This window comes from Chelonia mydas, chromosome 9 (genome assembly GCF_015237465.2).
Source record: "Chelonia mydas isolate rCheMyd1 chromosome 9, rCheMyd1.pri.v2, whole genome shotgun sequence".
In the NCBI taxonomy this organism is placed as follows: Eukaryota; Metazoa; Chordata; order Testudines; family Cheloniidae; genus Chelonia; species Chelonia mydas.
The window spans coordinates 58,281,667-58,293,749 of NC_057855.1; the positions used below are offsets into that span (position 1 = coordinate 58,281,667).

Sequence of the window (12,083 nt, forward strand, 5' to 3'; positions counted from 1 at the left end):
CTTTTTGCGGATACAGACTAACACGGCTGCTACTCTGAAACCCCTAGGAACAGCATCTTCAGCACCCTCACTGCCTACACCTGACCGTTGTGTTTTCCCTAAAAATGGAAAAGAACTATCAATCCAGCCTCCCTGGGAAAGCACAATACCCTCTGCCACTCATGGCGCTCCCAGCCCGAGCCAGGGCACAGACCACCTACCCCAGGTGAGGCGCAAGGGGGGACTGTACCCCTCCCCATGGCGAGTGGTCCCTGGGTGTCCTCCATCCCTCCCGCAGCCCGGCATGGCAGCTCTGGCTCTGCCCCTGCAAGTGAATGGGGCGCTGGCTATGCCCCTCCCCAGCACAGGACGGAGGCAGTGGGGCGGCCAAGGTTGGGAAGGGGCTGGGACCCCGCTCCCAGCAGCACCTTCAGTAGCTGCCCCGCTCGGCTGCGGCTCCCAGCGCCCCCGGGGCAGGCTGACTGGCACACTCGCCCTGCTCCAGCCCCACTCGCTGCGCGGCCACCCACCTGCACCCGGAGCCTGGCTGCCCACAGGGGAGCTCTACGGATGAACTTTGAACCCACTTTTAACTTTTAGGCGCCCCTAGAACGCCGGCACCCCAGGCACCTGCCTACAGTGCTGATCGGAACCCCCACCCTGCCGAGGGAGAGGAGACACCCTGATTTACAGCAAAATAACCCCTCTCCCTGGGGACTGTCTCTGGGGGCTGCCGGGGCTGGCCCTGTTGGGGCTTGGAGGAAGGTAGTTGCCCAACAGCCCACGGGAGCCTCCCCAACCCACGCTGCGCCCGCATGTCAGCCCGGGGCTCTCCGCGGCAGCTTGGAGTCTGGCGGCGCGGCCGCACTGAAGCCTCCCCGCCGGCAGAGGGCGCTATCCGGCGCTCGCGCTTAGCCAGGCTTGTCCTAGCCGGGCCGCGGTCCAGCCGGCCGGATATCCGTGGCTAGGCGGAAGCGGGCGGCCCTTTCCTCGGCAGAGCGCAGCCATGGTGAGTACGCGGCCCAGTCTCTGGCCTCGCCATCCGTCGCCATCCGCGGCCCCGCCGCCGCCTCCCGGCCGGGGCGAGAGGGCCCCGCCGTATGGGACCGGGGGGAGCCGGGCCGGAGCCCTGAGCCGCGCTCCGGCCCCGGCCCCAGAGATCCCCGCGGGGCCGAGCCGGGCCGCAAGGCGGGAGGGAGGAATAGCGGCTTCCCCGAGCTCCTGCCGCGGCTGGCGCCGCCCGGCCGCCGAGGGGCCCGGGGAGTGGGGAGGACGGGCCCGAGCAGCTGGCGTGGCTCCGCCGCGCACGCGGCGTTAAGGGAGCTTGTAGGGAAGCAGGCCGGGTGCGCGCAGGGTAACGCGGCGCGGGGTGTGCGCGGTATTGCACGGGAGCTTTAATCCGTGCAGTCTCGCAGCTACTGAGGCGGCCGATTCAGAAGGGGGGTTGTGGGTGGTAACATGTGGAGGATGATACCGGGCTACGTTTCCGCCTCAGAGCTCCCCAGTCTCTGTTAACAGCACCATAGGTTCTTAGGAACACCTGCTTAGTGAGCCGCTTAGTAGTGTCTTAATCCATCTTTTTCCTACCCAAGGCTCGCGGTCCCAAGAAGCATCTGAAGCGTGTAGCAGCTCCAAAGCATTGGATGCTGGATAAATTGACAGGAGTGTTTGTAAGTATCCCTTTGTGAATTCTGCACCTCAAAATCAAAACAAAAATACCGGTTTCACAGCTGGAATGTTTGTCTCCTTTTAATCTGCCTGTATTTGGTTTAGTAGGTGATTGGGAGCTTCTGTGAGGTTTCAGCCATGTTGCTTCCACAAATCTTTGGCATAATTTGCCCACTGGTGGCAAGTAAGAAAATTCTCTTGGTTGGTGACCACGTGCTTAACTTGGCAAGGGTTGTTCAGGGAGACTTAGAGTGGAGTTTGCAAGAGATGGAGGCCGTTTACATTTGTGGGATGTATTAGTACAGTTATTGCTTTGGCTTGTCACAGAATAACTCAAATGTTTAGACCCAGGGAGTGTTGTTGAGTGTGCCCCTACTGCAGCTGTCTCTGGCAGATAAGGAGCAAGGCTGTCTGTGAGCCAGTGGGATCCAAACTTTATTAAGTTGTGAAGAAATCATAAGTTTAACCTAGTATTTATTGGGCACTTGCTATTTCTGTTTTGGAAGGTGGGCTTTGCTGTTTGCTCATGTGATTGAACAACTGGCAGAAACTTAATTTTTCTTCTGCTTTTCTTCTTTTTTTTTTTTGTTCTATAGGCTCCCCGTCCATCAACAGGTCCCCACAAATTGAGGGAATGCCTTCCACTCATCATTTTCCTTAGGAACAGACTCAAGTATGCCCTGACAGGAGATGAGGTCAAGAAGATCTGCATGCAGAGGTTCATCAAGATTGATGGCAAAGTCCGCACTGACATCACCTATCCTGCTGGCTTCATGGGTGAGTGGAGACAAATCCTGGGAGAGGTGGTGAGGATTGGGGCAAATGCTCAGCTGCTTAAACTGTTGCATGGCCAAAAAATGAGCCTTTCATCACCGTGCTGTGAAAGCCAGTGTTTGATCTTGGGGGTTACCCAACTGGATGGGGTGGCTGTTGCTGTGCAGCGTGGGTCACGTTGGTTAATGTTTTAAGTGCACGTGTAACCAGAGGCCATAATTGGCCAAAACCAGCAATTGGTGCATTATTGACACACTTGCTCCTGATTCTGACAGTGAAGGTAGTTTCTGTGAACCTCAACATATTAAACTGAAGAGAGCAGCTAGTTGACTCTTCAGAACTGTTTGCTTGTGTTCCCAGTTGAACAAATTGCATAAAAGTGCCCTTTTCTGAGCATGCTTGGGCTGATGCTGTGGTTTGTGCTAAGAAATGTTATCATTGGCACATTTGCTATTGCTACTTGGCAGTTTGGTCAAACAGAAAAGAAACCAAGTATATGTAGTGAGATTCTTTTTATTATACCCAGTAAAGTCCAGTATTTTGTGAGGCTTGCAGTTGTACTGGGAAACCACTTCCAAACCATGTTGTTAGCCTTGCGTAATCATTGGACTCTGCCAGTAAGAACATAAGAATGGCCATACTGGGTCAGACCAAAGGTTCATCCAATCCAGTATCCTGTCTACCAACAGTGGCCAATGCCAGGTGCCCCCAGAGGGAGTGAACCTAACAGGTAATGATCAAGTGATCTCTCTCCTGCTATCCATCTCCACCCTCTGACAAACAGAGGCTAGGGACACTATTCTTTACCCAGTAGTTGCTCTGATTTAGTTTTAAGTTGCATACCGCCACTAGTATTAGTAACAAATATTTCCAACCCCCGAGTGGTCCTTTGCACCTGGAACTACTTTCCAACTTATCTGAGCTGAGTCTTGCGTAGCCCACTCTTCTAATTGTAGTCACTTGCCACATAGGCTGGTAGCAATTTAGGAGTGAGGGCTTATGTCGACATGGCTGACCCACTGTACAGAGTTTTTATATACTCCATGGTGCTGTATAAATGAGAACTCCTCACTAATGATGGAACCTCTAGTGTAAATGCTACTGAACGGGGTAGCTTTCAAGCTATGATAAAGGCATAAGAATCTGGAAACTCCTCTCCTAATGAATGTATTTGTTTGAAACCAGATGTCATCAGCATTGAGAAGACAGGTGAGCACTTCCGTCTGGTATACGATACCAAGGGTCGTTTTGCAGTTCACCGCATCACAGCTGAAGAAGCCAAGGTGAGCCCCTCTCTCTGGCAGTGTTTGGGAATGTTTTGTTTGCTTTGGAACTTGGTGCAGCCAGTGGAGTGGCTGGGTTTTGCTGCAGGTATCAAAACTGCCATGTGCATGAATCTAAAAGTTGGTGTCAGTCCTACTGCCTTGAGAGAGAATCTGGGCTATTCAGTGTACTAGGTGCAGTCTACATGGGGTTAAAGGGGAAATGGTGAGGGCTTATGTAGCCTCCATACACAGAAGGGTGCAGCTGGCTGTCAGAATATGGAGATCCAAAGGGATCTCTGTTTAAAACTTGTTTTATTACCTTGCTGTAAGCCTTCCCTGGAGCCTTTTCAGTGGGGTGCATGTGCAGCTGTTCATTGGGGTGTTTACAAAGTGCTTGTTGAAGCAGCAGAGTGCAAGTGGTCAAAATACACAGTGGGCTACAAGATTAGCTGTATTCCTTCTCTGTGCTAAAGTGAATCACTTCAGATGACATTAACTATCTGTTTCTTCACTGAAGACCTGTCATATGGGCTCCCCTGTGGGCAAACATTCTCTCCGGTGCACTCCCAAATTGTTGTGCAGTGCGCTAGTCTCCCTGCATCTATGTTCAAACTAGCCCCTTCCAGAACGCTCTAAAATGATGCTTTAGGCCAGGGGTGGTGAATACGTGGGCTGTGGGCCAAATCTGCGCTGCCAGATGCTTTTCAATGGAACCCAAAATCTTTTTATTTACTTCTTGTTGTTGGACTTTTTTTTTTTGTTTTCTCTGGAGTCAGGTCCTCGACTATATCTTGACAAGAAATTTGGACCTTGACAAAATAATAACTGACTATCCCTCCTTTAGGCCTTGTCTAAGCTAAAAACTTGAAGTAGTTTAACAAATTGCTTTTAAATAACTGGTTAATCTGATGCAACCGCCAAATATAGATTACTGTGACTTTTTAATCAGTTTAGTTTAAGTTTGAGTACAGTTCTAGTACAGACAAAGCCTTATTTTTACCAGAGGCCTAAGGCAGAATTTTCTGGGTGCAGTAACTATTAAACCAGCCTGTAAGTTCCTTTGCTTTAAACAAACAATTATACACTGTCTGATCAAGTTCTAAGACTTGATCCCTGTTTTGCAACAGTAAAAATTGGAATTAATTGCTCAAGAGGCCTGCGTCAATATTCCGTATCTGGTGGTGCGTGAATTGTCACTTATTTTGGGAAGTTGGTATCTCTGGAAGAAATGGCCATTGGGTTGGGTCCTGGTCACTGGAGTAATCTCAGACTCACTAGTGATTTCATCTGTCTTTAAATTGGAAGCCGCAAGGATGTCTGAAGACTGCTGGCCTTATTTGTATTTGTATGCAAAATTGGCTCTTGATGGACGGCATAGAGCACAGGAAGGGTAGTGCGAGCTGTAAAACAGAATGACTATTAACTGGATACAACTCAGCAAAGCTTCTCAAATTCAAATATGAAGTCAAAACCTTTGTACCAACTTACGGACAGACACTAAAATAATGGTTCTCCAACTCTTACATCCGAGAACTTACCTCAGTGTGGCTGTTTTTGTGATTACATGATGAGGTCCTGGCTTGCTTAAACGTTTTTTGTTTAGAAAACAACAAACATTTTTACTCGTAACTGCCAGCCCTGTGGTTTGGCTGGGTTAGTTCTGCCATACATGTGATCTCACTAGTAGACACTGTAGGCCAAATCACTTCCTCAGCGACACTTGTTCCTTCCCCTTTGTTGCCATATCGTGTTGCACTGGTGTCCCTGGTGGGATAATTTGGTCTACAAAAGTGTCTCCTGTTGGTGGTACATGAGCAGGAAAGGTCTCAACTTGACTCCCAGATCCCAGGGCGAGATTTTAGGGCTGGTAGAGGAAAACCTCATTTTACTTGTAAACTCAGCAGTTTAGATCTAAGGGAGGGACAATGGACGCATCTTCACTGTGCTGTTTTTGGATATACTTCTGAGCAGAACCATGCTAAAATCTCTTCGTGGACACCTCTCCTCCCAATCTAGATCTTTTTGGAGCACTTGGGTTATCTAGAAAGTAAAATTAGGGTAGCATTAAGAGAAGGTGAAAATAAACTTGCTTTGCAGCAGTGGGGATGGGTATGTACAGTACTCAATGCTTGACTGCTGTAATCTCCAGGCTACGCTGCAGTCTGATTCTCTCCTGTGTTTGCTGCCCTCTCAGTTATGTTGTGACTCTCAAATTTGATCACTGTTACATTTACACCACAGAGACATGAAGTAGCTATGTAGGGATCAGAGGTTAGAAGGCCATGAGACCACATGAAAGGGTTTTGGCAACTGCTCTTGGTCATGGGCCACAGTCTTGCGACCAACACTAGAAGCAAAAATCTGGAAATCAGTTTCTCTTCTACTTGTCTGCCAGGTTCACAGTTCCCTTTGTAAGAGGCCTTCATCTGGTGTCCGGGAGCACAGAACTCCAATCTGAAAAGACTCAAGTGCAGTGTAATTTGTGTTAAAAATGAACTTGGCCTCAAGCCATGTCTTTTGTTACTGAGCTGGGATGTCAGTGAACACCCAAGGCCAGCAGTGAGACAGTCATGGTGGAAGTACTGGAGATGAGGGAGAGTTGCTCCCTTTAAAAGCCTCTCAGAGGACACTTTGCTCTGGAGTGGAGCTTGGCCGCTGCCCTCGGCACATGGCTTATCGAGCTGTGCTGATACTATTGTGCAGAGGTGGTACTTCATACGTTGTACCTAGGTCCTGTCCTGAACCATATAAGCTGTTGGTCTAGTCTGCTTGCATTCATTGCTGTTGGCTTGTGTTCACAGTACAAGCTGTGCAAGGTGAGGAAGATATTTGTGGGCACTAAAGGAATCCCTCACCTGGTGACCCATGATGCCCGTACCATCCGCTACCCAGATCCCCTCATCAAGGTGAATGACACTATCCAAATTGACCTTGAGACTGGCAAGATCACAGACTTCATCAAGTTTGACACAGGTATGTCCCTCCATCTCCTCCTGCACTTAGCTCTCTCCAAAATAGGAGACCAGGGGTTCGGCTAACTGGGGTTATAGCATCCCCCCTTCAAAGGGAAGAAGCCATTAAGCTGAGCCCCACTGTCTGTGGGATCCAGTTTCATTAGATGCGCACAGAGTGGGCTTGGCGGTGCCAGAGCAGTTTCACAGTGCCATGTCCAAGTGTAACAGCAATACTGACTTCCTAGGTTTAGATCACTGTGCGCTATAACTGCTGGGGAACTTACAAAGTGAAAACTGGCACAGATCTAACATGCAGGCAGCAGCACCTGGGGTATATCACTTTGCCATTTGGGAATAAAATAGGCAACTCCCTTGGGCTAACTGTTGCCTGTTGTAAGGTGAGCATTTGATTCCAGGCATGGGATGGAATAGGAGTGGTAGGGAAATTTCTAGATTTCACTGCTCCTTCCTTGTAACACTCCAGATATAAGCTCTCCCAGTGCACATTGTTTATGATGTCTGGTGCTGTTTCAAATGAGGCACCTCTCTGAAATGTGGATTGCCAAAGACTGTCTTAAGGCAGGTCTGCATTTGAAACGCTGCATCGGCACAGACATAGCGCTGTCTGCACTGGTGCGTAGGTTGGTGTAACTAACTGCATTGCAGAGGGGTGTGGATTATACTTACAGGATGATGTAGTTATACTGAAGTAATTTTGTAGTGTAGACCAGGGCCAAATCTTAATTTCTGTTTCTCAGTAGGGTCTTCTCCACAGGCAGCGTAGGGGTTCGTGTTTCCAGGGCTGCTCTATAATGCTGGAGCGGGACTAGCAGAGGTCTGTTCCCCCAAGGAGAGAAGGTGGTTCTCTAGTTGTCCTGGCAGAGGAGGTGCCCTCTGTGTGACCTGGGGGAGGAGTGGAGACTCTTCCTGGCTTTAGATAGACTGAGTGCACAGGGGCTTGAGTGGGGGAAGTGGAAGAGCCCCAATGCCTGCACTTGAATTGCACTTTTTGGTTGTAGACTGTTCTCTCCCCTCCCCTCCCCCCCCCCCCCCCCCCCCCCCCCCCCCCCCCAAAAAAAAAAATAAAAAATAAAAAGAGAAAATGAAAAAAAAGGGGCAGCACGATGTTTCCTCTTCCCTTGCCCAAACTGGAAGGGATGCCGCATGAACTGTGTGTGTTCCCTGCTGCAAACCCAAATGCATCACTGCTGTTGGGATAATCCCTTGCCCTGGTGTTGGATTTGTGTCTGTTGTGGAGGGGCTGACAGTAACCCGTTCACGTGACATCTTGTGCCATGCTAAGGCGGTAACACGTTCAACGTTGTTGTGCAGTTATATGTAAATTCTTCTAAACGTGTGATGCATGTTTGACATGCCACATCTCAACTTCAGTATTGATCAAGGCAGGAGCTAAAAGAAAGCCTTGATTTCTTTAACTGATTTCTTCATGTTGATCATCACTTCCAGTAGGACAGTGCTGGTGGGGTTGGAGAAACCTGAGTCATAGAAGTGAAACGCTTGGTCTCAAAAATAACACACCCTTACCTCCCATGTTTCAAACTTTGAAAAAAACGTTCCTTGTCTTGTCCTGATGGTCTCTAAATCGTGATGGTGCTGTGAGGGGCCCTCTGTATAGTGCAGTCCTTCGGATAGGAGGAGTGATATTATGACCAGTAGGAATAAAACTGAGCGGATGAAATATGAGTGCACTGGAATAAAGGAGTGAACACCAGCTTCTCACTGCAACTGTTCACATTTGGTGTAAACTTTAACAGCTGCAGCTAGTGCCTCTGTCCATGGACTTGCATGGCCTGAGGTGGCCTCCCTTGCTGGACAGTCAGCCTGATTGTAGTAGGTCATCGGGTGCCAACACAACTAATCGGATCATGTGCCTTGTCTGGTCTTGTCTTTGTAGCATCTTGGTCTGACTGGTAGGGTTTCTGCTTGACCTCTGTACCAGGGCATTACCTTATTGCATCAGCATTAGACCAGACAGTTGGTGCCCCATCTCTAGCAGTGGTCCACACAGAATACAAATGATGGTGTACATTGTCATAAAGGGTTTGGGGTTGATTCAGTTTCACAGACTCACTAATGGCCTTCCTTCCACTTAGGTAACCTGTGTATGGTGACTGGTGGTGCTAACTTGGGCCGTATTGGCGTGATCACTAACCGGGAGAGACACCCAGGCTCGTTCGATGTGGTGCACGTGAAGGATGCCAATGGCAACAGCTTTGCCACCAGGCTCTCTAACATTTTTGTTATTGGCAAAGTAAGTGTGCGCTAATAGAACTTGTATTGCTTTCCTTCCCCGTGGCGTGGCTTTTGCTGAAGAGCCTCCTGCTGGATATATGTCTCACTTAGAGGGAATGGGTAAACAAAGCGCTAACTGCAAGAGAGACAGATGTGTTCCCAAGCTAATTCTGAGCTTGTTCTGTCTGAAGCTGCTGCTCCAACTGCTGTCCGTAGCAAAAGTTAAACATTGGCTGGGGCTGTCATCTGGCGTCACCCCATGTATTCCCAACCTCCTAGAGGCTGTGGCCTGTTCACATGGCTGCCCCCACACCCACATGTTAGTTGTAATGCAAACCTTTTTGACCAAAACAGTCAAATTGCTTCATGAATGTACAGAAACCACTGTGTGCGCCTAATTGAAAAGTGGTGACCTCAGGGCACTGGCTGTGAACCATAAGCTGAGCACGTCCACTCATGCAGGCCATTTTCCCATGAACGTGTCCTTATGCTATGGAACTTGAGAGCAGATTGTGGCTTCTGATCAGCTAGCAGAAGTCACTCTACAAAGCAACAAGGTGCTGTGCTGTGCTAATGGAAATCCACCTGCTCTTTGCCATGTTGACCAGAAGGGACCCTGTGATGATCTAGCTCGCTCTCCAATGTAATGCACACAGGCCATAGAACTGCCCTGAAATAATTCCCTGTTGGAGCTACAGCAGATCGTTTTAAAAAACATCCAGTCTTGATTTTAAACCACCAGTGATGGCAAAGCCACCACAACCCCTGGTAAATTGTTCCAATGGTTAATTATTCTCATGGGGTCCCGTACTGAAAGAGGTGACTGTTCGAGGCCTGAGACCGAAGTGGGGTGCCCTCAATAAGGCTGCAAAGGGGTCACAGGTGCAGTTACCCCAGGTACAGTGACTAGGTGGAGGACTAGTTGTGAACTGCCCCTTTAGCGGGTATTAAGTCATTAAAGGCTCCTGACCAAACAGCAAGCATTAGGAGCACAATCTCTGCTCATTGAATATTTTAAAAATAATTACATACAAGCAACTCATCATTTTTACTTCCAGCAGCAAGGAAAAGGAACAGATATTAGAATATGCTTTGGACAAATTAGCCCAGCCATTAAGGGTCTGATTGTGCAAAGTACTAAATGCCTTCAGCTCCCACTGATCTCGGTGGGAGAGGATGCCTGCCACTTACAGGCTCGGACCATAAGAAAGAATATATATTTTAAATTGGGGCACTTTGCACCAATGCCGCAGTACATGATGGGTAACAAATTCCTGCAGCGATGTTGCCTTTATGTTGTCAAAGAGCTATCTAGGAAAGAGGCAGGGATTCGGCTGCTGTTGCAAAATTCAGAGACCAAATGTGTCCCTGTTGTTACCCCACTGACCTATGGGACACCAGGCTGAATTTAGGCATGTGCCTAACCATGAGTTCTGTCACTCAGTAAACTCTGTCTCACTATACTGGATCTGTTCAGTGGTGCTTGAGTTATGTCCTGCATTTAGGGGAAATGTTCCACTTGATGCTGTAATCTGTGTGTGAAATCTGCTGTGGGTTTGACTGAGGAGCTGGAACTAGGGCATGCACTGGCAGAGCAGCTGACTACCTTGACATTTCTGGTTTAACTTTACTTTGATCCCCATGATGGATTTCTTAGGAAAGGCTAAGGTCTTGTCTAAACAAGGTTTTTTAAAACAGTTGAGTTAAACTGGTACAAATCCCTGTGTGGCTGCTCTTGGTCTGCTTTGAAGCATTTATTTCAGAGTAGCTTAAATCTGTTCCTAATAGACTTAAGATAAACTGAAATGAGTGCCCATGCAGCCTTTTGCACCTGTTTTAACTAAATCTGTTTTAAATCCCACTTTAACACAAAGTTGCACCAGTGAATTTAACAAGGCCTTAGAAGCTGCTGCCAAGAGAGCAGAATTTGCTTCTCGAGAGGGAGGTTCTCCTAGGCATGGAATAACAAGGGGAGGGAAAGGGGGGTGTAGTCTGGAGTTGGAGAAAGCACCGATACTATGAAGGTTGCTTAATTGTACTGTGTTGTGATTCTCTCCTCTTGCTTTAGGGTAACAAGCCATGGATCTCCCTGCCCCGTGGAAAGGGAATCCGTCTGACCATTGCTGAAGAGAGAGACAAGAGACTGGCAGCCAAACAGAGCAGCAGTTAAACCCTCAAAAGTGGACAAACAGCAGGCCATTTCCTTTGTCAAATAAAATTGTTAGCAACTATAAAACACTGCCTTTTTCCCCACCCTCTGAACACCGGTTCTTGCAGTCCCGTGGCTCTGATAAGCTGGCAGTGTACAGCAGGCTACCAAATCACGGGACTCTGGTCACTCTTAAATACTAGGTCACATGTAAAAGGAAGCTGCGGGCTACTAAATTGTCCCTTTTTTAAAAACAAACAAATATGAATGTAAAGTTGCGGGGCGAGGGGGGCTCCTTGTTACTGGGGTCTTATGAAGACGGGCCAGTTGTGAGAAATCTTCTTCACAAAGCCACAGTCCTCTAATGCTTTTCCCCTTAGAGCAAGGGTTCTCAAACTGGGGGTTTTAACCCCTCTGGGTCACGAGGTTATGGGGGGGTTGGGGAGTCGTGAGCTCTCAGCCTCAACCCCCAAACCTTGCTTCACCTGCAACATTTATAATAGTGTGAAATATTAAGAAGTGTTTTTAATTTATAAGGGGGGTGTTGCACTCAGAGGCTTGCAGTGTGAAAGGATTCACCAGTGCGAAAGTTTGAGAACCATTGTCTGCTGTCTCCCAACAAAATTAAACAAAAAATGGGTTGTCGTTTTTTGTATATCTGCACAACAGCATCATCTTCTAGTATAGACAGATCTTCAGAGACAAAGCTGGAGAGGAGGGTTTGTGACCAAGCTGCTGCTAGCTCATGTTGTAATAGTTTAAGATGTTACAAATGTACATCATTTTCTCTGACCCTGGCCCAGCCTGGATCATGGATTGTTGCTCCTCCACCCTATTGATATGGTAAATCTGAGTTGACTGAAGACAGGAAGGCCTCTTATGCTAACACAGTAGAACCTCAGAGTTTAAAAAAAAAAAAAAAGATTTGACAAAGTAAGGAAATGGTTTCTGTGCTTTTTGTTTAAAGTAAGGTGGTTAAAAGCCGCATTTTCTTCTGCAGAGTAATGTTTCTAAGTTGTATTAAGTCAAGAACATTTGAAA

General features: G+C 48.1%; 1 protein-coding gene across 1 annotated transcript; it reads left to right on the top strand.

Annotated features, from left to right (window-relative positions):
* Positions 1-854: 854 nt before the first annotated feature.
* On the top strand, positions 855-11,129 carry RPS4X (ribosomal protein S4 X-linked). The gene is made up of 7 exons (XM_037908849.2): positions 855-988; positions 1,572-1,649; positions 2,244-2,424; positions 3,607-3,704; positions 6,488-6,659; positions 8,755-8,912; positions 10,962-11,129. The coding sequence occupies exons 1-7, from the start codon at positions 986-988 to the stop codon at positions 11,061-11,063; spliced, it is 792 nt and encodes a 263-aa protein (XP_037764777.1). The 5' UTR covers positions 855-985; the 3' UTR covers positions 11,064-11,129.
* The last annotated feature ends 954 nt before the right edge of the window (positions 11,130-12,083 follow it).

Excerpts from the sequence above, each read along its gene's own strand:
- RPS4X (XM_037908849.2), top strand. Across the intron at positions 3,705-6,487 it reads TCACAGCTGAAGAAGCCAAG|TACAAGCTGTGCAAGGTGAG; the intron begins GTGAGCCCCTCT and ends TTGTGTTCACAG. Across the intron at positions 6,660-8,754 it reads CTTCATCAAGTTTGACACAG|GTAACCTGTGTATGGTGACT; the intron begins GTATGTCCCTCC and ends CCTTCCACTTAG.